At 43.4% G+C, this 26,592-nt stretch overlaps 1 protein-coding gene across 2 annotated transcripts in view; it reads right to left on the bottom strand.

Moving 5' to 3' along the window:
* FER1L6 (fer-1 like family member 6) overlaps positions 1-26,592 on the bottom strand; it is a 126,651-nt gene that overhangs the window by 45,263 nt on the left and 54,796 nt on the right. For both annotated transcript variants that reach the window (XM_070748264.1, XM_070748263.1), the window contains exons 20-28: positions 24,413-24,537; positions 23,226-23,360; positions 22,486-22,635; positions 21,675-21,785; positions 18,049-18,210; positions 14,445-14,589; positions 11,309-11,526; positions 6,715-6,837; positions 4,389-4,428 (exon numbers count right to left, since the gene is read on the bottom strand). In XM_070748264.1, the coding sequence (XP_070604365.1) occupies positions 4,389-4,428; positions 6,715-6,837; positions 11,309-11,526; positions 14,445-14,589; positions 18,049-18,210; positions 21,675-21,785; positions 22,486-22,635; positions 23,226-23,360; positions 24,413-24,537 (1,209 nt within the window). The remainder of the gene's footprint in view (positions 1-4,388; positions 4,429-6,714; positions 6,838-11,308; positions 11,527-14,444; positions 14,590-18,048; positions 18,211-21,674; positions 21,786-22,485; positions 22,636-23,225; positions 23,361-24,412; positions 24,538-26,592) is intronic.

Raw genomic sequence — 26,592 nt, 5'->3', positions numbered from 1 at the left:
GGAGCAGGTGTGGCATCCAGTGAAGGGCTGTTCACCTTTGGCAGTACCGGTGCACTCTCCGAGACCGGCACAGGTGCGCACACGTCCTATGCAGGTGTGAATACATGTTGGGGTGAGATTCCGTTTCTGCGCATGCGCCGCAAGCGAAATCTCATGCGAGCCCCCTGAAGCCACGGAGAGTGAAAAACAGCCAAATAGGCCAACCGGAAGTTCAGAAACGAACTTGCAGTTGGCTCATTGGGCTGTTTTTCACCATCCCCATGATTCAGGAAAGCCTGAAGCCTGGAGACAGTGAAAAACGGGCCAAAAGACCAACTGGAAGTTCATTTCTGAACCTCTGTTTGGCTTGTTTGGCTCTTTTTTTTGTCTCCATGGCTTCAGGAGGCTTTACTGAAGCCTGCGGAGAGTGAAAATGGCCAAAAAGAAGGCCAGCGTGCACATGACATGGGGCAATCCTTGCATGCCCTCAGATATAGCTCCGCGCGCCCTCTGTGGCATGCATGCCATAGGTTCTCCATCACTGCCCTATGCAGTATCTCTGTGTCCCCTATCCCCATGCAACTTCACATAGGCTGCTAAACAGCAGAACTGCATTTCAACTAAGGGCAAAATTATACTGAACATATAACAATAACAATAACAATAATAATAATTTATTAGATTTGTATGCCGCCCCTCTCCGAAGACTCGGGGCGGCTCACAACCATAGTTCCCTCTAAGCTGAGCAGTGAGCAATCGCTCACTTAAAAATCATCATCAACTCAGAGTTTTCCAAACCTGCCCAGAAGCCGAGAGGGAAAGAGTGAGAGGGAAGGAGAGAGAGAGGAAGAGAGGAAGAGAGGAAGAGAAAGAAACAGATAGAAAAAAGAGAGGAACGAAAAGAGAAAGAAAAAGAATGGGAGTAAGGAAGAGAGAAAGAAAATCAAAATCTAGTTTGAAACTAGCTCAACTATTTAAGTGGCATTTTGATATTGATAGAGTTGCCCTATTATGAGCTCACTGTTATAGACACACAGTACAGTATTTTATTTTGAAATTCTCTGAGGCAAAACAGGGTGGGTTTTTTGTTTGTTTGTTTGTTTGTTTGTTTGTTTGTTTGTTTGTTTGTTTATTTATTTATTTATTTATTTATTTATTTATTTATTTATTTATTTCTGTGCCGCCCAGTCCCAAAGGGACTGCAACTCAGACACTATACTTTTCCGCCCCCCCCCAAAAAAAAAAAATTAGAGGGAACACTGCTCATAACAGTAATAAAAAGCAGTATAGCAATAGAACAAATCTAATAATAAAAAGATATATAGAACCCGAACAATTAAAAACCATACAGCACATACATACCAAACATAAAATATAAAAGCCTGGGGGAGATGTCTTAATTCCCCCATGCCTGGCGATATAGGTGGGTCTTGAGTAATTTGCGAAAGAATTAGAAAGAACAACTCTGTAAAATTTGGCTAATTGATTCACTCAGGGACAGATGCAAATAATCCACATAATTAAATCTCCCAGAAGTTCTGCTGGGTCAGTGATTTAATGATTAAAATTCCACTCACCTTCACCAACTTCCCAGCTAATAACAAGCATATAACAGATGAGATTATGAGCCACCATCCTCTTAATTAAAACTTCTCTAAGATGCTATATCTTGAAATTAACCCGCTCCTTTCCTGCAGTCCATCTCTTTGCTCATTTACACCAGAATTTAGATTAACACTCAAGTTTAGGGACAGTGAATGTCCAGCATTTCTCTATGTTTTCCTTGCTAGTAACTAGAGAAGGGTATATCAGAAGCACAATCATAGAATTAGATTGTAATTTTAAATTTAATTAGATTTGCCGTTGTACTGTATTGTTATATTATATGCTGTGAGCTGCCCCGAGTCCTCAGAGAAGGGCGGCATACCCAATCTAATAAATAAATAAAATAAATAAATAAATAAATAGGGAGGGTAAATTAAACATCACCCTTCCTATATAATCTCAGTTGGAAAGGTCCTATGAGAGGGATGGCCAAATAACCTCACATACCATGTGAATGCAAAAACAGGTCCTATAACCTTGAGCCTGTTTTCTGCAGCCATAAATCCCATCCATGAAATTCCAATAGATAAGAAAGAACCTACCGTGGCAAGTTTTCCATGAAGAAGGATCTTGAAACAAATATCTCCTTTGTCACTCAAAATCTCCTTCTATGTAAAAATGCCATAAGTATGCTTTTCGATATCTACATAGAAACCTTTCTGAAATGTGCTAAACGTCTGAATCTCGTTAGCATGGCTGGTTGGGGAATTCTGGGAGTTGAAGTCTACAGGTCTTCAGATTGCCACGGTTGGACACCATTGATGTAGACCAGAGGTCCCCAACCTTTTTAGCACCAGGGACCGGCTTTAAGTTAGACGAGTTTTCCACGGCCCGGTGGGGGGGGGGCTTTGGTCATATGGGGGTGGGGTTATGGAGGGGTGGAGCTTAGTGACGCAGCCCTCCACACTTCTCCACAGGGCGGGGAGAATCAGGAGGCTCCTTTGGCGGCTGGGGGCTGCCTGGCTTTGTGATTTTGGCTGGGGGGGGAGTTAGGAAGGTCCTACTTCTCCCCCCCCAGCCAAAAATTCAAAGCCTATCTGCTAGATACGGGCGATGAGTGGGACAGAGCGGCGCGGAAGCCTCTTGCAGCAGCTGCCACAGCCACCGGCTTCGGCGCCGCTCGTCCCGCTCATTGCCCGTGTCTGGCAGAAGCTGCTGCCCAAGTGCTCTTGGCCGGCGGGATTTAAAGTGCTGGGGTGGGGGGTGTCCCAGCGGGAGGCGAAGCACTGGGGTGGGGGGGCTGTCAGGACACCCCCCACCCCAGCACTTTGAATCCCGCCGGCCAAGAGCACTCGGGCAGCAGCTTCTGCTGGATACGGGCGATGGGCGGGACGAGCGGCGCCGAAGCCGGTGGCTGTGGCAGCTGCTGCAAGAGGCTTCCGCGCCGCTCTGTCCCACTCATCGCCCGTATCCAGCAGATAGGCTTTGAATTTTTGGCTGGGGGGGGGAGAAGTAGGACCTTCCTAACTCCCCCCCCCAGCCAAAATCACAAAGCCAGGCAGCCCCCAGCCGCCAAAGGAGCCTCCTGATTCTCCCCGCCCTGTGGAGAAGTGTGGAGGGCTGCGTCACCGCCCGACGCCCCACCCCGTCCTGCATAATGTTCTCTGCCGGGAGGGCAGCGCCGCCGCGGACCGGCTGAAAACCCCCAACGGCCCGGTCCTGGTCCGCGGACCGGCGGTTGGGGACCTCTGATGTAGACCATCCACATTTGCTGCCAACTTATTTGAGGTTAGTGATGGGCTACCAAAATTTTTACTGCCACACTGTGGGCATGGCTTATTTTGTGGGTATGGCTTGATGGTCATGCGACCAGGTGGGAGTGGCTTGACAATCATGTGACAGGTGTGTGTGGCTTAAAGGTCATGTGACTGGGTGGGAGTGGCTTACCAACCAAGATAAGTTTTCAATTAGGTGCTTGGACTCTTTTTCAGTTGATTAAGTCACATTACTTGAATAGCCACAAAAAAGGAGAAATGATAGACAGCATGATTTGTTGAGGAGCACAGTAACATTTTAAGGTTTTGTACTGAACCCACAACATTCAGTATGATAACAGACTAGGCAAGTAGCTCAATTTTCTTTAATTGTTGTAAAAGTCCATTTCTAGATAATGATTAAAATGATGAAAGCGCTTATGGGTAAAAACATACTATTTAATTATTTCCTATTTAAAAGTAACTAAGGATCATATTAAGGTACTAGAGAAGGAAGGGCAATAAAAAACTATTAAGTATTCAACAAATAGTGCATAAATTTACTATCCCCCCCCCCTGCCCATGGGGGAAGCAGAGCCCATTACTGCTTGAGATAAAATTCTTTTGCATTCCAGAAATACTCTTTTATCTATAGATCTGTTTTAGTGGCTATAGAGCATTCTTTATACCCCATGGGACTCTCAAAGGGGCTTTTTCAAAAGGCAACGGAACATTATTTTTTCTTGAAGACCTTTCGCTTCTCATCCAAGAAGCTCCTTCAGTTCTGTTCAGATGAGAAGTAAAAGGTCTCCAAGGAAAAACAAAGTCCAACTGTCTTTTGAAATAGCACCTAAGGGACAACCAGGTGATAGGAATGAAGAGAAACTGCCATGATAAGAAGTCCATCTCTTTCTACAAGTGAGATTTTCCATGGGACTAAAAATTTCTTTTCTAGGGAAAGATATATTCTATAGGAAAACAGACATTTTGGATACAGATCACTCGGAATAAACCAAAATGCTGGCTGAGTGTGAATATTCTTGAGAGAACGGGCTGTTAGCATTTGCTATGAAAAACACTATTAATAAAAAAATGTAAATATTTGCTTACATGTTCCTGGTTTTCCATCATTGAAATCGAAGACTTTTGCCTTGGGAGATAAAATGAAAAGTTTAGATACGAAGTTCTAGTTCAAATTATTTAACTGCAATCCAGCTTTAACATACAGTGGTACCTCTACCTAAGAATGCCTCTACTTAAGAACTTTTCTAGATAAGAACCGGGTGGTCAAGATTTTTTTGCCTCTTCTTAAGAACCATTTTCTACTTAAGAACCCGAGCCCGGAAAAAATTCCCAGGAAATTTGAGAGCGGCACTCTCTCTGGCGCATGTATGGGAGGCAGCCTCGTGCCGTGTGTATGGGAGGCACATGCTCCTCCTAGCTACCTCAGAGTTCCTCTTTTTTTTTTAAGCCTTAAAGTTTTGGATTTTTTTTATTCCCCTCACCTCCCCTTCTTCCCTGGGCAGCGACTGTCCTCCTCCTCTTCTTCCTCCTCGTCCTCCCACCCAAATTCCAAGCTTTTATTTCTTTCCTAATGGGTTTGCACACATTATTTGCTTTTACATTGATTCCTATGGGGAAAATTGCTTCTACTTTCAAACTTTTTTACTTAAGAACCTAAAGTCAAAAATTCCTATGGAAAAAATTGCTTCTACTTTTCCTATGGGAAAAATTGCTTCTACTTACAAACTTTTTTACTTAAGAACCTTAAGTCAAAAATTCTTGGTCACAGAATATATTAAGTTCTTAAGTAGAGGTATTTACTGTATTTACTTTCTGTTATTTAATTATTTACTTAGGAATGAAGGTAAATAAATATGTCCCAACATAATGTTTCAATCAGGATCCAAATGGGTCAATCACCGGGACAAGAGATTTTGTCTTCTGAGCTTTCGGACTCATGTTGGAGTCCATCTTCAGGGAGATACTTCACCAGAAGAGCTCTTCACTCTTCCACCCGAAACAGAATACCCTACGAAAATAGACTAACAATCCTGGATCTAGAAAGCTTAGAACTACAATGCCTAAAACACGATTTAAGTATTGCCCACAAGATCATATGCTGCAACGTCCTGCCTGTCAATGACTACTTCAGCTTCAACCGCAACAACACAAGAGCACACAACAGATTCAAACTTAATATTAACCGCTCCAAACTTGACTGTAAAAAATATGACTTTAACAATTGAGTTGTCGAAGTGGGGAACTCATTACCGGACTCAATAGTGTCAACCCCTAACCCCCAATATTTCTCCCTTAGACTATCCATGATTGACCTCTCCAGGTTCCTAAGAGGTCAGTAAGGGGCGTACATAAGGGCACGAGTGTGCCTTTCATCCCCTGTCCAATTGTCTTTCCTTTATCTCATATATCATATATATTTTCTTCCTTTCATATATCTTCTCTATTTTTATATATTTTCTTTATATATATTACTACATGTCTATTCTCTTCTATATCTATTCTGTATTGGACAAAATAAATAATTTTTTTTAAAAAAAACTACAACGCCTTAAACATGATCTAAGTATTGCCCACAAGATCATATGCTGCAACGTCCTGCCTGTCAACGACTACTTCAGCTTCAACCACAATAACAGAAGAGCACACAACAGATACAAGCTTAATATTAACCACGCCAAATTGGACTGTAAAAAATACGACTTTAGTAATTGAGTTGTCGAAGCATGTAACTCATTACCGGACTCTGTAGTATCTTACCCTAACCCACAACATTTTAACCTCAGACTATCCACGGTTGACCTCTCCAGATTCCTAAGAGGTCAGTAAGGGGCGTGCATAAGTGCACTAGTGTGCCTCCCGTCCCCTGTCCTATTGTCTCTCCTGTATCTCATATATCATATTCTTCTATTCTAATCCTCTTATACTACTCTCATAATATCCTTCTATTCTCTAATTGATATATTTTATTCCTAAATTTTCACTTCTATTCTTTCTCTAATATATTTTACTCGAGTATAACCTCTATAACCTTCATTGTGTATTGATGTATATTGGACAAAATAAAAAAATCAGTAGTAAAAAAAAATGAATCCCACCACTCACCCATTTCCCAGGCTTCAATCACTTCCCTGGCTGTTTTTGTATCTGCTTGTCTGATAATTTCAGTAGCTGCCAAATTGAATGTATGTCCTTGTTCATTGCAATGTGAGGCTGACAATGAATTCAGGACTTAATTAGAAATACTTTTCTTTGCTGGAATTCTCTCTCTCTTTCTCTTTCTCTTTCTCTCTCTCTCTCAAATTGAAATGTCTGAAAAGGAGCTATTCCTACTCAGGAAAAAAAACCTTCAATCCTAAAAAAAATATTATCACATAGAAAAATAGATTAAAATATATATTATGACTTTGCCTACCTTTTGTACTTTTTGTATTGAAGCATAATACTTTGACCACCAATCAATGACATTTTCAGCAGATTCATCCGCGACAGTTCTTTTTTTCCTCTTGGTAGAGCGGTAAATTGATTTTTTGCGGTCCTTAAAAAAAATGTTACGGGTGAAAATGACTTTTTCTTGGAGTTGTGTTTTTTTTAAGTGTACTTTTTGTATCTATTTTTAATTATATTATCAGAGTTATTCCCTATACAAATGTCTAGGACAAAGAAATACTGAATATGGATGTTTTAAATCTGGATTTCTTCTTGAATGATGAATCATAGGCCAGTGTAGTCTAATACAATGATGGCAAAGCCTTTTTTCCTCGAGTGCTGAAAGTTTAGTTTAGTTTATTTAGATTTGTATGCCGCCCCTCTCCGAAGACTCGGGGCGGCTAACAGCAATAAAGAAAACAATGTAACAAATCTAATATTAAAAAGTAATCTAAAAAAACCCCATTTAAGAGACCAATCATACAAACAAGCATACCATGTATAAATTCTATAAGCCTAGGGGGAAGGGAGAAAAAATTTTCAATTCCCCCATGCCTGACGACAGAGGTGGGTTTTAAGGAGTTTGTGAAAGGCAAGGAGGGTGGGGGCAACTCTGATATCTGGGGGGAGCTGGTTCCAGAGGGTCGGGGCCGCCACAGAGAAGGCTCTTCCCCTGGGTCCCGCCAAATGACATTGTTTGGTCGACGGGACCCGGAGAAAGCCAACTCTGTGGGACCTAACCGGTCGCTGGGATTCGTGCGGCAGAAGGCGGTCCTGGAGATATTCTGGTCCGATGCCATGAAGGGCTTTATAGGTCATAACCAACACTTTGAATTGTGACCGGAAATTGATCGGCAACCAATGCAGACTGCGGAGTGTTGGTGTAACATGGGCATGGCTTGGGAAGCCCATGATTGCTCTCGCAGCTGCATTCTGCACGATCTGAAGTTTCTGAACACTTTTCAAAGGTAGCCCCATGTAGAGAGCATTACAGCAGTCGAACCTCGAGGTGATGAGGGCATGAGTGACTATGAGCAGTGAGTCCCGGTCCAGATAGGGCCGCAACTGGTGCACCAGGCAAACCTGGGCAAACGCCCCCCTCGCCACAGCTGAAAGATGTTTTTCTAATGTGAGCTGTGGATCGAGGACGATGCCCAAGTTGCGGACCCTCTCTGAAGGGGTCAGTAATTCCCCCCCCCCCAGGGTTATGGATGGACAGATGGCATTGTCCTTGGGAGGCAGAACCCACAGCCACTCCGCCTTATCCGGGTTGAGCTTGAGTCTGAGCACATGCTATTGTATGCCGCCCCGAGTTTTCGGAGAGGGGCGGCATACAAATCCAAATAATAAATAAATAAATAAAATAAATAAATTGTGTATGCACGAATGTCCAGACCCATAATTCAATGCCTGCAGAGGGCAAAAACAGCTTCCCCCACCTCCCCGGAGACCCTCTGTAGGCCGGAAATGGCCTCTTTCCCAACTTCTGGTGGGCCCAATAGGCCCTCCCCAGGCTCCAAAGGCTTCCCCGGAGCTGGGAGAGGGTAAAAACACCCAGTTCTACCAGCAGAAATGAAGATGAGTGCGCAGCTCCAGCTGATCGGCGGCTGTCACTTCCTGGATTACCGGTGTCAGTTTGGCTCTCCTTTTCCCCCTGCTGCTGCATCTGCGCTCCTTGATTTTTTCCTCTTTCCTCCTTCCTGGCCTCGGATGAGCTTCCCTCCCTCCTGCCCGGCTTCCCTCCAGCCTCTCGCGGCCACCTCTCGCCTGAGGTGCAAGCAGAAGGCATGGGTGGAAGCGGCACTGGCAACATTTATGCTTCCGGCAGCGCCCGTTCGCCTAGCTATGCAGCCTGAGGTGTAGGAGGGTGGTGATCCAGGAAGGAGAGCGCAGGACATCCGAAGCAAATTGTCACCCCAGGGAGCGACACTGGTAAGGTTGTAAGTCAAGGACTTAACAGTTCACTTGAACGATGATGATCGTTCAAGCCACTCCCACCCGGTCACATGGCCGGCAAGCCACTCCTACCCAGTCACATGCCCATTTAGCCCCACCCACAAAATAAGCCACACCTACAGTGTGGCAGTAAAAATTTTGGCTGCCCATTACTGCCCTCCCCCATCCCCCAGAGACACTCTACAAGCCAAAAATGCCCTCCCAGAGGCAAAAATCAGCTGGCTGGCACATACGTGTACATTGGAGCTAAGCTAGGGCAACGGCTCACATGCCAACAGATATGGCTCCGTGTGCCACCTGTGGCACCTGGGCCATAGGTTCACCATCACTGGTCTAGTAGTTAAAACACCAGGCTAAAAACTAGGAGAAAGTGAGTTCTAGTTCCACCTCAGGCATGAAAGCTGGCTGGGTAACTTTGGGCCAATCACTAGGAGATGATCGGTTCTAATCCCGCCTCAGTAATTAAAGCAGCTAGGGTGACTTTGGGCAGTTTCTCTCTCAGCCCAACTCACCTCATAGGGCTGTTTTAGTGAGGAAAATAGAAGCATGAAGAAATATGAGAGCTGTTCAACATTTTGAGTTATTAATAAAAATAGTAAAGATACATGCACACACATGCATAAATTTAACAGCTATGGCAAAACAGCTCATAAAATGGGGCAAACCCCTGTAACAACTGATTGGTTGGCAATAGCAGTAGCCCTTAGACTTATATACTGCTTTACAATGCTTTATAGCCCTCTCTAAGCAATAGCAATAGCCCTTAGACTTATATGCTGCTTTACAATGCTTTATAGCCCTCTCTAAATAATAGCAATAGCCCTTAGACTTATATACTGCTTTACAATGCTTTATAGCCCTCTCTAAGCAATAGCAATAGCCCTTAGACTTATATACTGCTTTACAATGCTTTATAGCCCTCTCTAAGCAATAGCAATAGCCCTTAGACTTATATGCTGCTTTACAATGCTTTATTTATTTATTTATTTATTATTTGGATTTGTATGCCGCCCTTCTCCGAAGACTCGGGGCGGCTCACAAGTGGAACAAATCATAAATAATCCGACTAATTTAAAATATTTGAAGATTTTAAAAACCCCATATACTAACAGACACGCACACAAGCATACCATGTATAAATTAAACATGCCCAGGGGGAGATGTTTCAGTTCCCCCATGCCTGACGGCAAAGGTGGGTTTTAAGGAGTTTACGGAAGGCAGGAAGAGTAGGGGCAGTTCTAATCTCTGGGGGGAGCTGGTTCCAGAGGGCCGGTGCCGCCACAGAGAAGGCTCTTCCCCTGGGGCCCGCCAACCGACATTGTTTAGTTGACGGGACCCGGAGAAGGCCCACTCTGTGGGACCTAATCGGTCGCTGGGATTCGTGCAGCAGGAGGCGGTCTCGGAGATATTCTGGTCCAATGCCATGAAGGGCTTTAAAGGTCATAACCAACACTTTGAATTGTGACCGGAAACTGATCGGCAGCCAATGCAGACTGCGGAGTGATGGTGAAATATGGGCATACCTAGGTAAGCCCATGACTGCTCTCACAGCTGCATTCTGCACGATCTGAAGTTTCCGAACACTTTTCAGAGGTAGCCCCATGTAGAGAGCATTACAGTAGTCGAACCTCAAGGTGATGAGGGCATGAGTGACTGTGAGCAATGAGTCCCAATCCAGATAGGGCCGCAACTGGTGTACCAGGCGAGCCTGGGCAAACGCCCCCCTCGCCACAGCTGAGAGATGGTTTTCTAATGTGAGCTGTGGATCGAGGAGGACGCCCAAGTTGCAGACCCTCTCTGAGGGGGTCAATAATTCCCCCCCCCAGGGTAATGGACGGACAGGTGGAATTGTCCTTGGGAGGCAAAACCCACAGCCACTCCGTCTTATCCGGGTTGAGTTTGAGTCTGTTGACACCCATCCAGGCTCCAACAGCCTCCAGGCACCGGCACATCACTTCCACCGCTTCGTTGACTGGGCATGGGGTGGAGATGTAGAGCCCTCTCTAAGCAATAGCAATAGCCCTTAGACTTATATGCTGCTTTACAATGCTTTATAGCCCTCTCTAAGCAATAGCAATAGCCCTTAGACTTATATACTGCTTTACAATGCTTTATAGCCCTCTCTAAACAATAGCAATAGCCCTTAGACAAATAATAATAATAATAATAATAATAATAATAATAATAATAATTTAGATTTGTATGCCGCCCCTCTCCAAAGACTCTCTATAGCCCTCTCTAAGCAATAGCAATAGCACCTAGACTTATATTCTGCTTTACAATGCTTTTACAGCTCTCTCTAAGCAGTTTATAAAGTCAGCATATTGCTCTCAACAATCTGGATCCTAATTTTGCCGACCTCGGAAGGCTGAATCAACATTGAGCCTGGTGGGATTTGAACTGCCAAATTGCATTAAGCAGAAGTAGCCTGCCATATTAAATTCTAACCACTGCACCACCGTGGATTAGCAATATAAACGTTAGGCTCAACTGAAGTCATAAATCGAGGACTACCTGTATGTGTTTTCCCACTTGGTATATTTTTTGAGCCTTGTTTCACCATATAGAAGGGAATGCATTGTCTAGTGGAAAATACAAAAGGCTCCAAACTGGATGTCACTTACTTTTATTTTTCCATCTTTTGACCACCTAGAGGAAGAAGCTAGTGAACGCTTCCGTGAAGGAGCTGGTGGTAGCAGCGGGGGTGATAGAGGAATATGTACTTCTGCTGCCTCAGGTTTTGGGAAGGCTAAATGAGAGCCCCCATGTTCCACATCAACATAAATGTGGTCTGACGAAGATGATGGAAGTTGACTTGGCTGAGGTTGTGCTGGAGCAGCAGCTGAAAAGAAGTCAACATATAAAATTCAACAAGGAAGATCATGTGGGAAGCCACCTCCCCCCCCCCCCCCCCACAGAAGGCATTATAAAATATTTCCCCTAAAATAATAAGAATAACAAGAAAGTTGGAAGGGACCTTGGAGGTCTCCTAGTCCAACCCCCTGCTTAGGCAGGAATCCCTACACTACTTCAGACAGATGGTTATCCAACATCTTAAAAAAGAGAAATGAAAATCTTAAGGGAAACTCAGAGTCCCAACTCCCTGTACCCAACAGATATTTTGTGGCCATTGAAAAATATTGGGCCAACCTATCTACAAAAGACTTTCAGGTCCAGGATGGTGGGACAATTGACATTGAGGTCAACTGCAGAATCGCCAAGGCAAGTGTGAGTACAGGGTACATGTGTGCATTGCCATTATAAACTGCATATTGTAAACTGTACCAAACTTGTACTTAAAGGGTTAATGTGTACTCAAAGAGTTCACTTTTACTTGCAGAGTTAATGTTCAAGGCTATGTCATCATTGAAGCTATAAAAGCTCATGATTCTGCCCAGTCACTTCCTTGTTACTTTTACTTTTGCCTGAGATGGGGGAGTCGTGTCTAAGCTCTGTGCTTGTATAAGCTTCGTGCTTTATCTGTATTGTATAAGCTTCGTGCTTTATCTATATTATATTTTAGCTTCGTGCTTGTTATCTATATTCTGTATTTGCTACGTGCATATTTTGGATTGTTTATATTTTGTTTATATGTAAATAATACTTATTTAACTAAGTCTGTGTCTTGGCTTTATCACACATCCACGCTCTATTAAAATTCTCTGTTCGGTATTGTCGAAGGTTTCATAGCATAGCTAACCGAGATAAGCCAACAGCAAGCTCTGCATTTAGCAGACTAATGACCAACAACGTGTGGAACCGACGTGGAATAAGCCTTGCTACAAAGCTCAAAATCCACCAAGCAGTAGTGCTAACTACCCTGTTGTATGCCAGTGAGACTTGGACTGTAAACAGGAGAAATGCTAGGCAATTGAGCCACTTCCACCTGACCTGTCTCCGTAGAATTCTGAGGATTCGGTGGCAGGATATGGTGCCTGACACTGAGGTCCTCTCCAGAGCAGGCCTGCCATCAATTCTCACCCTGCTGATGAAAGCCCAGACACGCTGGGCAGGCCATGTTGCTAGGATGCTAGACCATCGCATCCCTAAACAGGTCCTCTCTGGTGAGCCATCTAAAGGAAAGCGATCGCATGGGGAACAAGGAAACAATACAGTTGAAAGCCTCCTTCAAGTCTCTCGATATTGGCCCCCTTTCAACTCTGTTATTATTATTATAGTAATTCACACATTTGAACCATAGAAGTGATGGGATACAAAGAACTTCGTACTTTATGAAGAATTCTTTGGAACATTTCTGACAGGTATCCATCTGGCCTGGGTTTGAAGACTCCAGTGAAGGACATTTCAGCATTTCATGTGTTTCAGATTGTACAATCAGGATGTTCCTCATGATACAATATATAATGATACAGTAGTACCTCTAGATACGAGCTGCTCCACATGCGAGTATTCCAAGTTACGAGCTGAGACGCGAGCAAAATTTCTGTTCGACACCTGAGCTCAAATTCGGGATACGAGCTGAGCGTCCACTAGGTGGCACAAGAATTCCATGTTTCCAGTTATCTCGGCGCGAAAAACACCAAGTCTAAAGGCATTCGTTCGAGATACGAATTGATCGACATACGAGCTCTGGTCTGGCACGAATTAAACTCGTATGTCGAGGTACCACTGTATAATACTATGGGTGGATATAGCATTGCTTCCAGCTTTAGGGATTCAGCTCCAGTGATCTCAGAGGCTGATCTCTTAGAAGAACTTGAACGATTAAAGATAAATAAGACAATGGGTCCAGATGACACCCACCCCAGAGTTCTTAAAGAACTCAGATCTGTGATTGCTGCCTCCATGACTGATTTGTTTAACCAATCCCTTTTAACAGGAGATGTTCCTGATGATTGGAGAATGACCAGAATGGCCACAAGAAGGGCAGTAGAGAAGAAACTACAGGCCAGTTAGCTTGACATCAGTTATAGTTAAAATGATGGAGACTCTACTCAAAAAGAGGATAAATCAGCATCTAAAAACCAATAACTTATTGGTCCCAAACCAATTAGCAGCAATTAAGCCCCAATGAAAACTCGGACTCCAAATTGATATATACAAAAGTCTATTTACAAAGCAGCGTGCTGGAAATAGTGAAGAACTCAAAGGAATGGCATTTTGCCTGCCCAGACTCTAGCATCATCAGCTGATAATAAATGCCCAACAAAAAGTCATAAATTAAAGCCAATTAATTCTTGATGTGAACAGATACTCACAATGTTTTACGGGACTAGATTTTGCAAGGTTTCAGACAGAAACACACTTCAGCTATTAGCTCTCTCTCTCTATTCAGAACTTCCCCCTTTCCTCCCTGTGATGACATTATCTCCATTGCTGGAAATACTCCTGTCTCCCTCTCATTCTTCTCACTCTCGTATCTAAAATAGGATCCATCACACATCCCTCCTCCTCTGATTCTGCCACCATCACATCTGGGGGAGTTTGCAGCCTCCTGAGTATTCCTAGGTCCTTCACTTTCACTGTCCAATACACTGTCCGATACATTGGCCTATGACCTCCCCAGATGGACCCGGTTCATCCTCATCAAAGTTCGAGACCAAGGAACTGGATGTGAGCCAACCACAATACTAGCCACCTGCGGACACATCACGCATAGCCCACAACCCATTACATGTCAAGGTCCTCTTTGAACATGATGAACATGATGGATGAACATCATTGGTATTAACCTTCTACTATTTGCATCTTCACAGCTCTAGGAGGGTGGATTCTGAGTAGACTTTTGGAGTGACTTACCTTTCTCCACTTCTACAAGAGGTTTCAGAAACTGCTTAAGGCAGTTGACAGTATGGGTCCCCACTAGGGTGCTACGGCCAAAGGCTCTCCAGTCAACCACACAGATGCTTAGCGGAGGATGCAGAAGTTCATTTTCAGGCAATTCCTAAAACAACGGAGAAACATAAAAGAACCAGTCAGATCTTTCCTTATCTTCTCCAATGGCATTTTTCATCATTTCCTTTCTGCACATTTAGTTCTAACTGGAAATGAGTTTTCTATCAAATCCCACAAGAAAATCCTCTGGCAATTGGATTTCTGTAATTTACTGGAGATGAATTACAAGTTGTCTTCCGAATTTTTACAGAAGCTGGATTTCTTTGAATTTCATGTCTTAGTAGAAAGGCCACCGATGTTTTAAAACCTTTCATCATCTATTTCTAACATGTCATTGGTCCTTTGAACAATTCCATTAAATGTCACAAAGATTAAAATCTATTGGGTTTAAAATAACTGCAGATGTTTCTCTAAAAAAAGAAAAACCTTAGTTATGGTCCAACCTTACATAAACTTCTCAGTAAAAATCCAATTTAATTCCAGACATCTTGTGATTTAAAAACAACAAGCCTCAGATCTTGCAGTTAATAAATTCCAGTTATTAGATTCCCTTTTATTTTTATTTGAATTAAAGTCATGTTTGAAGTCTAAGTCAATTTATTGATTCACAAGAACCTTGGAACAAGAGACCTGTCATAATTTGTTTGGCCAAACTTGGATAACATGCCACGGGAGATAGGCTTTTATATTAGACACAATTTATTTGATAAGTCTAGCTGATTATTTTCTCATGAAACATAAATTATTTGATTATCACGATGATAGGAGCGCATTGAACTGACACTTCTGAAACTGCATATAAATTAAGATTATTAAAACATCAAAATTATACCTGTCCAAATGTTCTAATGAACTTCACCACTCATAAAGTGCACAGCAAGATATAGACATTATGCAAAGATCTTACTAAATTAAGTATATTTTCTGATAATGGGAAAAACAAAAAAGTGCATATGAATTATAAATTCGCAAAAAATATGTATGAATTCTCAGTTAATTTAAAAAAAAATCTTAAACATGTAGAAAAGAAATGAAATAGATTGATTAATAAGCAATTAAACAAAATCAGATTCAGCAAGTTTTCTCTCTTTGTTACCCAAACTATTTTTTTTCATTTAAAACATCAGTTTAATTGCATTTCTTCCCCTTTTATCCTCTGCCTCATTTAAAGTCCAACAAGCCTGTGATTAGTGATGGGCGAACCGAACCCGCACAATTCGGCTTCGTACTGAATTTTGCGGTGTTCGGTATGCCGAAGATGAACCCGAAATTTTTTGAAACTTCGGGCAAAGTTCAGGGTCGCGTTCAGCATTTGGAGCTTTGACGTCACCAGCAGATTGCTAAGGACGCCAAGGTGATCACTTCCTGGATTCCATGGAATCCAGGAAGTGATCACCTTGGCGTCCTTAGCAACCTGCTGGTGACGTCAAGGCTCCGCCCCTGGAATCTCTTCATGGGAGGGATTCCCCAGCTCCTTCAAAGGGAGGTCTCCACGTAAAAATAAACATTGTTATTTTTACCTGAAAGGACACCGCAGTGGTGCTGCAAGCAAAGGGCGGTCCTTTCACATAAAACTAAACATGTTTATTTGAAGGAGCTGGGGAATCCCTCCCACGAAGAGATTCCGGGGGCAGAACCTTGACGTCACCGGCAGGTTGCTAAGGATGCCAAGGTGATCACTTCCTGGATTCCATGGAATCCAGGAAGTGATCACCTTGGCGTCCTTAGCAACCTGCCAGTATACGTGACATCAAAGCTCCGCCCCCGGAATCTCTTTGTGGGATTCCCCATTCAGGTTCGGGTTCGGGTTTGGTTCGGGTTCGGCCGAATTTTGCATAAAGTTCGTCCGAACTTGCCGAACCCGAACACCGTTGGGTTCGCCCATCACTACCTGTGATCTTAATGATGTAATCAACAATTCCATAATATTTTTCTTAAAATTATATGCCAGGTACTGGTGGAAATGTGAAGTGCATAGGGTGCAGTTAAAGTTAATGGAAAACAAGGCAAGAGGCGTTTGCGAAGTTAACCCTTTCATTATTTTCTTTCTGGGCATTGTTTCTTAAAACAATATGCTAAGAATTTCTTCTCTCTTGTGCAGTCAGAATTAGGGATAAAATTTCATGAGTATGAACAGTGCTGTATTCTAACTGTTGGTTACCAGCTGTTCTCAAAAATGGCAGTTGGAGAAAGTAGGAAAATTTTGCTTAATGACATTCTGACATTTTAGAAAATGAAATGAAACTACAATTGGATTGTATTCTCTTATTTCAACCATATGGTAAGTGTCAGGCTCCACTTCTGAGCCATTTCTCTTATTGTTCCTCACCTATAGAGGGAGATCTTGCTAAACTAAAGCAAATATCATAGGTCACCATAAATATTTAACATATTAACAGAGTGGGAAGGGACCTTCCAGGTCATCTAGTCCAACCCCCTGCCCAAGCAGAAGACCCTACATCTGCCTCTCCCTAAGATTGGATAAATCCAAGAAAAGTTTCAGAAGAAAACAGAATGTTTAATTCAATTATACAGTGATACTTCGTCTTACAAACCGCTCATCATACAAACATTTCAAGATACAAACCCAGGGTTTAAGATTTTTTTTGCCTCTTCTTACAAACTATTTTCAACTTACAAACCCAAGCTGCCCACACTGGGATGCCCAGCCTCCGGACTTCTGTTGTCAGCGAAGCGCCCGTTTTTGCGCTGCTGGGATTCCCCTGAGGCTCCCCTCCATGGGAAACACCACCTCTGGACTTCCGTGTTTTTCGATGCTGCAGGGGAATCCCAGCAGCGCAAAAACGGGAGCTTCACTGGGAAGTCCAGAGGTGGGGTTTACCAGCGAGGGGAGCCTCAGCGAAATCACAGCATCACAAAAACACAGAAGTCCGGAGGTGGGGTTTCCAGGACTTCCATGCTTTTGTGCTGCTGGGATTCCCCTGAGGCTCCCCTCGCTGGGAAACCCCACCTCTGGACTTCCGTTGCCAGTGAAGCACCTGTTTTTGCGCTGCTGGGATTCCCCTGCAGCATTAGAAAAACATAGAAGTTCGGAGGTGGGGTTTCCCATGGAGGGGAGCCTCAGGGGAATCCCAGCAGCACAAAAACGGGCGCTTCAGCTGGCAAAAGGGGTGAGTTTTGGGCTTGCATGCATTAATCGCTTTTCCATTGATTCCTATGGGAAACATTGTTTCGTCTTACAAACTTTTCACCTTACAAACCTCGTCCTGGAACCAATTAAGTTTGTAAGACAAGGTATCACTGTATATGCTAGTTCAGTAGCCACTCAGGAAATAGTCAGGCACAGAAAGGGTTCTGTGGCTCCTGGTGTTTTCTTTTCTGTGGGAAATGGGTCCAAGTGACTCTTTGAGTGTTTAAGGTTGCCAACCCCTGTGCTAGACAATTGAATTATTGTTATGAAATTCTATTTAATTCTACTGCATCATTTTAAGCAAAAGGCAAAGGTGGCAAAGATGAATATATTTAGCAGAAATGTGTATGCGCGTACCACTTCAAACCAGTCTGACAGGGTAGTAAAGTTAGGATTTTTCTTGTAGCTCTGAATCACACAGGATTTCACTCCTTTACTGGCACATTCAATGATGACTTGGGGACGGTCAACTGATAGAAGCTGAACTTTCTTCAATTCCCGAAGACCCCAGAATAGAACCTGTGGCAGGGAAAGAAATAATACAGTATGTAACTTCTACAGAACTCACTTCAGGGATCAATATACAACAACCCTTTAGAGGAGGCGATAATTTGGATCCTCCTACTGCAAGTGGAGAGGAAAGGAGAGAATATAAAGTTGTATAAAAGTGGATTGGCTGTGGATAGGTGGTGATTGCGTTAGCCATGATCTCATGAAGCCATGAGATCAATTTATTTATTTAGTGTTAGAGTTGAAAGGGACCATGAAGGCCATCGAGTTCAACCCCCTGCCCAAGCAGGAACCCTATAGTACACCAGTCAAGTGGCAGTTCAATCTTCTCTTAAAAATGTCCAGAGTGTTGGAGTTCACAACGTCTGCTGGTAGGTTGTTCCAATGGTTGATTGCTCTGACCATTCCTCCTTATCTCCATGTTGAATCTCTCCTTGGTCAGCTTCCAGCCGTTGTTCCTCGTCTGGCCCTCTGGTGCCCTGAAGAATAAAGTGATCCCCTCCTCTCTGTGACATCTTCTCGTATACTTGTAGACTGCTATCATGTCCGCTCTGGGCCCCCTTTTCTCTAGGCAATCCATGCCCAGTTCCCTCAGTCTCTCTTCGTAAGTCTTGGTTTCCAATCCCTTAATCATCTTGGTTGCTCTTTTTTGCACCTTCTCCAGAGTTTCAATGTCTCTTTTGAAGTGTGGTGACCAGAACTGAATACAGTACTCCAGGTGTGGTCGGACCAGGGCGTAGTAGAGTGGTATTAAGACTTCCCTGGTCTTGGAGTGTATTCCCCTGTTGATGCAGCTTAGGATTGTGTTGGCTTTTTTAGCTGCTGCTCCTGCGCATTGTTGGCAATCTTCTCTTTTTCGTTCAAGCAGCTTATAAAGCAAAAAGCAACTGATTCCAGATTCTGTTAATTATGTCAAGAATAGGTTTATTTCTAGAAGTAATATTACAATGCAGGAAAATTGTCTGTAACCATAGTAATGGTTAATGTAAGCACTAATCAGTATGTAATCATGGGTTTACTAACTGTGCTGCCACCTGATTGGCTGTAACCTATATAAAAGAAATATCACCCTTGCATGGGTGTGGTTAGTGGTTTGTAGTTGATTGTGTGGTTGGTGGTTGCAGTGGTGGATGTAATCATAGTTGTAAGATAGTATTGTGGGAGGTTTGTTTGTAAAGGTGATAGTTTATTTAGAGAAACACTTTGCTAAGAAGAAAAGTATATTTTTTACAAGAAATTCTGTTGCCGTGTTTTTTATTGAAGACTTCAATTAAGTATAGTTGTGAACTGTGACTAGTTGGTGGGGTTACTTTCCACATTTGCAAAACTCTCCCAACAAATTAACTAATTCATTGGTTAACAAGACAGAGAAGCAAAAGACTCACTGATGAAGAAGAGGCACACAACTTAGATCTCTCTCTTTATTGGCTAAAGTATAATGTCAACACATCATGAATTGCAAGGACCTACCCTATTTCTTGGAGTATAAGACCCCCCTTCCGCCCCCAAAAGAAGCTGAAAATTTGGGCGCATCTTATACTCCAAATGTAGCTTTATCGAAGCTTTCTTTTTTCCAGCCTTGAGGTGCTAACAATCTTCTTGGCTCTTCCTGGCTGGCAGGCTTATTTTCATTGCTACTCTCTCCAAAAAAAGTTTTTTTTCAGCCCTAACCAGGGAATAAAACTTTCCCAGTTTCTTTCCTACTCCCTCTGGGTAGCCTAAGTCAGTGATTTTCAACCTTTTTTGAGCCGCGGCACATTTTTTACATTTACAAAATTCTGGGGCACACCACCAACCAAAATGACACAAATCTAATAAATAAATAAATAAATAAATAAATAAATAAATAAATAAATAAATACATACATACATACATACATACATACATACATACATACATAACCTCCTCGTATATACAATCCCATGTAGCATCCCCTTATAAATACCTGTACAGTCAATCATCAATCATCCCTCCTGAAATTTATACCACTGTCTCATTTCTGGGTACTTCTCCTGTCTTTCCCCCTTTTCTCTCTCATGTTTCTCATTTCTCTCTCTTCCTCCCTTTTTCCCTCATTCCTTCTCTCTCTCCCTTTCTTTCTCTCTCTTTCCTTTCTCTCATTCCCTTTCTCTCTATCCTTTCTATCTCTCACTTGTTCTTTCTCTCCCTCCCTTTCTGTCTCTTTCCTTTCTCTCATTCCCTCTTTGTCTCCTGGGGCTGACTGCGCCTGCCCTCCAGCCCCCACCGCGGAGGGAAAGCATTTGGCATCGGCACCGCCAACCCCCCCTCCATGAGCAGCAAAAGCCTCAGCGACGGAGCCGAAAGGCAAACGGCGCGATCCGTCACTTAGGCTTTTGCTGCTCCTGGAGGGGGGGGAGGATTTTCTCCTCCCCACCCCCCCCCCCGGCAGCCAAACGTCGCTAAGGCTTTGGGCATCGGCGCCTTCCCCTCCACGAGAGCAAAAGCCTCAGCGACGGAGCCGAAAGGCAAACGGCATGCCCCGTCGCTGAGGCTCTTGCTGCTCGTAGAGGGGTGGCGCTGATGCTCCCTCTCGCTGCCCCCATCTCCCCGCGACCGCCTGGGGCCGCTGCAGCCGGCACGCTCCCGCTCCCACCGCCAGTGCCCTCCCGCCGGGCCCAAAGGACACTTGCCGACGACGCCAGGAAACTCCAGCTGGGCGGGGCGCTACCGGTGCCTCCGAGCTCCCACTCGCAGCTGTCCCCCGGCTCCTGCCCGTTGCCGTGGTTTCTGGCGCTCTCCTGCTGGGCCCCAAAGAAGGAAGGCAGGAAAAAGGAGGCGCGAAGAATGAAGCTCTCCTTTTTCCCGCCTTCCTTCTTTGGGGCCCAGCAGGAGAGTGCCAGAAACCGCGGCAATGGGCAGGAACCAGGGGACAGCTGCGAGTGGGAGCTCGGAGGCACCGGCAGCGCCCCGCCCAGCTGGAGCTTCCCTAGGAGCTTGGCGGCACACCTGACTGTGTCTCGCGGCACACTAGTGTGCCGCGGCACACTGGTTGGGAAATGCTGGCCTAAGTCTTTGCAGGCTTGTTTTCATTGCTACTCCCTCTGAAGAAGATTTTTTTCAGCCCTAACCAGGGAATAAAATAATGTGCTGAATACCTGGAATGAATATCTGGTAGATTCCCCCCCAAAACTACCTGGAATGAATACCTAGGTACATTTCCCCCAAAAAACTAAGGTGTGTCTTATACTCCGGTGCATCTTATATGCTGAAAAATACAGTATTTAAGTATAGGACAATCATAAACTCTCTCTCTCTTTCTCTCTCTCCTTCTCCCTCTCTCCGTGCTTCCCTCTTTTAAGTGCAAAACATCTGACAGGGAAAAAATAACATCCATACAGGTGTGCATCAGAAGTACAAATGGATGTGAACAAACTCACTTTGCCTCAGCATATTTACACACACTACACAAGGATTCAGAGGATCATTGGGTACTTCCTTTATCTGAACTTACTTCTACTCTATATTTACTTAATACAGGCCGTATGTTGGCTGGGACGGCATAGATTAGGCTGGCATCTGGAGGATCAAGAGGTGGAAGGTTTTCTGGACCCAATTCAGAGACCTAGAGTACAAAAACAGATGTTATTTGTTCAGCCGTGATGCTATTAAAAGCAATCTGGAAAAAAAATATCCTGCAATTCTCCTTGGAATTAACCTAATCATCTATTGATATAATCAACAGTCCTTCCTCCCCTGACTTTTAATTCAAATAAAACCTTCCTATAATGATCTTCTACATAAAGATCATTCTTACTGGAAATGATATAGATCTATCTGGGTCAGTGATGGCGAACCTTTTTATCCTCAGGTGCTGAAAGAGCATGCGTATATGCTATCATGCATGCGCGAGTGCCCACACACATAATTAATGCCTGAGGAGACCGAAAACAGCTTTCCCTGCCCCCTGGAGGCTCTCTGGAGGTCGGAAATGGTCTGTTTCCCAACTTCTGGTGGGCCCAGTAGGCTCGTGTTTCGCTCTCCCCAAGCTCCAAGGGCTTCCCTGGAGCAAGGGGAGGGTAAAAACGTCCTCCCCTATCCCCCAAGAGGCTCTCTGGAAACCAAAAACACCCTCCCAGAGCCTCTGCATGAGCCAAAAATTCGCTGGCCACAAACACATGCATGTTGGAGCTGAGCTAGATATGGCTCTGCCTGACACCTGTGCCGTAGGTTCGCCATCGCTGATCTAGGTGGTCACTAGAAGTCAGAATAAGACAGAGTAAAGTTAAATCCATTTATTAAAAATGAAATCGTTCCAAACTCACCTGGAGCAGCTCAAATGCAGCCAGAAGATCTCCCCCTGAAAGACTGCCACAGTAGAGAGGGTGGTAACTAAGTTTGGGGGGCTCATATTTGTCCTCCACCAGCCTAGTTACTGGAGCAGCCACAGTTGAACCAATATATTCCGATTTTCCCTATATGTTTAAAAAGAGAGAGAAAAAATACACAATGCCATTTGTGTTCACATTCTGCATGTGCGGAAGCAAAGAAAGATGTCCGCACGCAAGATTTCAGCTGCTGCATATGCGCAGCAGCCGGAATCTCACTGCGGCGCCTGGAGCGGCAGCTGTCAAAATCAGCCTGACCATTCTGTCTGCTGCCCAACTCCGGCCACGTGATGTTCTCTTGTGCCGCAGGAGAGAGATGCCTACGGCGCAAGAGAGCACCATGCCTGCGGCACCCCTGCAGGCAAGGTAAGGACCGGGCGGGCCACTGCTCTCATGTCTCCCTAGCATGCAGTATATCAGATCCAACACTGTTGATTCCTAGGGAAAAAATAACAAATCAGTGTTGGATTCAGCCTTTTCACTGTATTAATAAAAGTGGAATACTGTATATATTTTTAATCTGCATCAACCTCAGCTTCTAGGTAACATTTGCACCTTGCCTCTGACATTGGGATGCTTTCAAAAATATATTTTTAAAAGCCTCTGCAATTCATTACATTGACCAACAAGCCTATTTTTTTTTTAAATGTATATAAGTAAGGCGAAATTATCTTTACCACAGCATCATCATCATAGAGTTCCACAATGATTAGAGGAGGGAATTCAGCAATTTCCTTGGCTTCACCATGAAGCTGAATATTATTAAAAAGTAACATCTGATTCCAGGTAGGAGACAACGTTTGCTGAATGATCTAAGCGAGAAGGAGGAAAAAATAGTACATTAATAGTAGCAGGGCTTAGAGGAAGATATTAAAATTTATCCTGGCAATAACTTGATACCTTTAAAATGAACTTGGCCATAGTCTTCTATATAATATATCTCAATGGTCATGGTTAAAACAGGTTATAAAGGTTTAAAACAGATCCCTTGATTGTCTTTCATTAACTTTTTCCTTCAGTTTTTGGGATTTTTTTAAAAAAAAATATTGTATGACTATCTTTATTGCACGTTACTCACAGGCACCACCGAGGTGGGTGATCTTGCACATTTCTAAAATAAATATTTTGTTAATAAAATTAAACTCTTGGCACTTTTAATTATTCAACCAACCATTTACAGAATGCGCTTTCCTATACCTGCTCATATCTGCAGAAAAATATTTTCTGGGTTGCATGCACTATCTAAAGATATCAAGCTTACTACAACCTTACTCCTCTAGGTCAGTGTTTCCCAAACTCTGGAATTTTAAGATGTGTGGACTTCAACTCCTAGAATTCCCCAGCCAGCATGTTAGCTGAGGAATTCTGGGAGTTGAAAGCTACATATTTTACAATGCCCTAGGTCAGGGGTGTCTATTGAGGGCCGCATCACGGTTATGTTTGACTTCAGGGGCCCAGGGTGGGTGTGGCCAGCTCAATGTCACCCATGTCAGAGGTGCCTGTGGTGGCTCAAGCGCTCTGCCAGTGAAAATGGGCTCCCGAGCTCTGTTTTCAACTGGGTCAGCCTATTATAACCTTCTGCCAGCAAAACAGAGCTCCGGAGGGCCACCCAGGGCCCTCCCAAGCTCCATTTTCGCTGGCAGAGGCACTGCAAGCTGGTCCTTTGCTCTTTCCAGGGCAACCTTGCAGGCCAGATCTAAGCAACCTGTGGGCTGGATCCAGCCCCAAGGCCTTAAGTTTGGCACCCCTGCCCCCCATGGGAATGGAGATTTTGCATTGTCCTTCCCCTGCCATGCCCACCAACCCATGCCCACAGAACCGGTAGTAGATTAATTTGGATTTCACCACTGCCATTCTCCCTTACCTTTGTGGTCTGGCAGTGGGAAACAAAAGTCACTTTAGCAAAAGGATCCGAAAGGCCACTGCTGTCAGCTGCAATTAATCCTCTTGCTTGATACATGTGAGCTCTCAGTTGAAAAATATTCTTGGCTGGAAGCAGGTAATGGAGAGAGTTACACGTATCATTTGGGAATAACCAGGAGTGGGGATACAAACATGGTAGTAGGAGAAGGAAGAACATGGAACAGGTTGCAATTGTTTTTCTTCTACTGTGGTACCTCTACCTAAGAACGCCTCTAGTTACAAACTTTTCTAGATAAGAACTGGGTGTTCAAGATTTTTTTGCCTCTTCTCAAGAACCATTTTCTACTTACAAACCTGAGCCTCTGAAACTGTAACCGGAAAAGGCAGGGAGAAGCCTCCATGGGGCCTCTCTAGGAATCTCCTGGGAGGAAAACAGGGCTGGAAAAGGCAGGGAGAAGCCTCCATGGGGCCTCTCTAGGAATCTCCTGGGAGGAAAACAGGGCTGGAAAAGGCAGGGAGAAGCCTCCATGGGGCCTCTCTAGGAATCTCCTGGGAGGAAAACAGGGCTGGAAAAGGCAGGTAGAAGCCTTCGTGGGGGCTCTCTAGGAATCTCCTGGGTGGAAACAGGGCCAGAAAAGGCAGGGAGAAGCCTCCATGGAGCCTCTCTAGGAATCTCCTGGGAGGAAATAGGGCCAGAAAAGGCGGGCAGAAGCCTCCGTGGGGCCTCTCTGGGAATCTCCTGGGAGAAAACTTGGCCTCCATCCTCCCTATGGTTTCCTCAATCGCACACATTATTTGCTTTTACATTGATTCCTAAGGGAAAAATTGCTTCTTTTTACAAACTTTTCTACTTAAGAACCTGGTCACAGAACGAATTAAGTTCGTAAGTAGAGGTACCATTCTAGCTGATTCATGGTGGGATCAACACTCGCTGGAAAATAGCCTAGTTCTTCCTTATTTTTCCCAAGAGGAAAGAAATCCAGTTCAGGTTTGAAATTGTATGCTTTGGGCTTTTTCTTTCACTCCTTTCTCAGCAACCTATGAGCCGTATACAATTTTCTGCATGAAGTTTTGCAATACTTCTTGGGCTGACCATGAGAACATTTACACGGTCATTCCAAGATGTCCTTCAAAATACCCTCGTTTAAGCAGGGTGGGTTTAATTTAAATATTTAAGAAAACATATATGGTCGCACAACTACGGTAACTCTCAGGACATTTTTGCTGTAGGAATGAAATGTCCGAAGTCCCAACTCCTCATTCATGCTGAAAATTAAGATGAATCCTTATTTTTCCATGATTAGATGAGTAAATTCATGTCAGATATTTTATAACAAAATGGATGGGGCAGTTAGTGAGGATTATACTAATCCTAGCTTTCTAATAGAAGGGATTTTTATAGTCATATAATCCAATGTATAGCTTCGGTTTAATTTTCTTTATCAAAATTACTCCATCTAATGGTACTATGGTCTTGTTGAGTAGCACATATAATCAGGAAAATTCAATAATTTTCTTTGAAACCAATGATCTAGGTTTTATTTTTTTGCAAAAACGAAATAATTTTTAAATTTTAATTATGTTGTTCTTCAAAGAGTCAAAGAAGTGTATAAAACTATAAGCAACAACTACATAATATACATTACAGAAATCCCTCGTTTTTCACGGGGGATGCGTTCCAAGACCACCCGTGAAAAATGAATTTCCGTGAAGTAGAGGAAAGATATTTGTTTATATATTTAACGAGTATTTGGACTTTTAAAACCCACCCTTTGCATTAAACAGTCATTCTATAATGTTTCTCAGCTGGAACTATATGTGATATCCTACCAGTTTCTTTAAGATAATACAATAGTACTGTAGAAGAATTTTATTAATTTTGAATGGATTTAAAATTTTCAATGGATTTAATGGATTTAAGCCCCTTTTGAAAACCCGTGAAGTAGTGAATCCGCAAAAGATGAACCGCGAAGTAGCGAAGGAATACTAATAAAGGAGTATATTTGTAGCTCAGGATTGATAGGAATGGTCCTTGGTGCTTTCTTTTTTTTAAATTAAATAATTTTTATTATAATTTTTATAAAACATAACAAAAAAATAATAGACAAACATTTACAAAGTGCTTTCTTACCTTGGTTTTTTTCTTGCAGACTTTTCATTACCGTAACTAGATAACAACAA

This window comes from Erythrolamprus reginae, chromosome 3 (assembly GCF_031021105.1).
Source record: "Erythrolamprus reginae isolate rEryReg1 chromosome 3, rEryReg1.hap1, whole genome shotgun sequence".
In the NCBI taxonomy this organism is placed as follows: domain Eukaryota; kingdom Metazoa; phylum Chordata; class Lepidosauria; order Squamata; family Dipsadidae; genus Erythrolamprus; species Erythrolamprus reginae.
The sequence above is the reverse complement of the archived record's forward strand: the minus strand, read 5'-3'. Positions and strand labels throughout refer to the sequence as shown.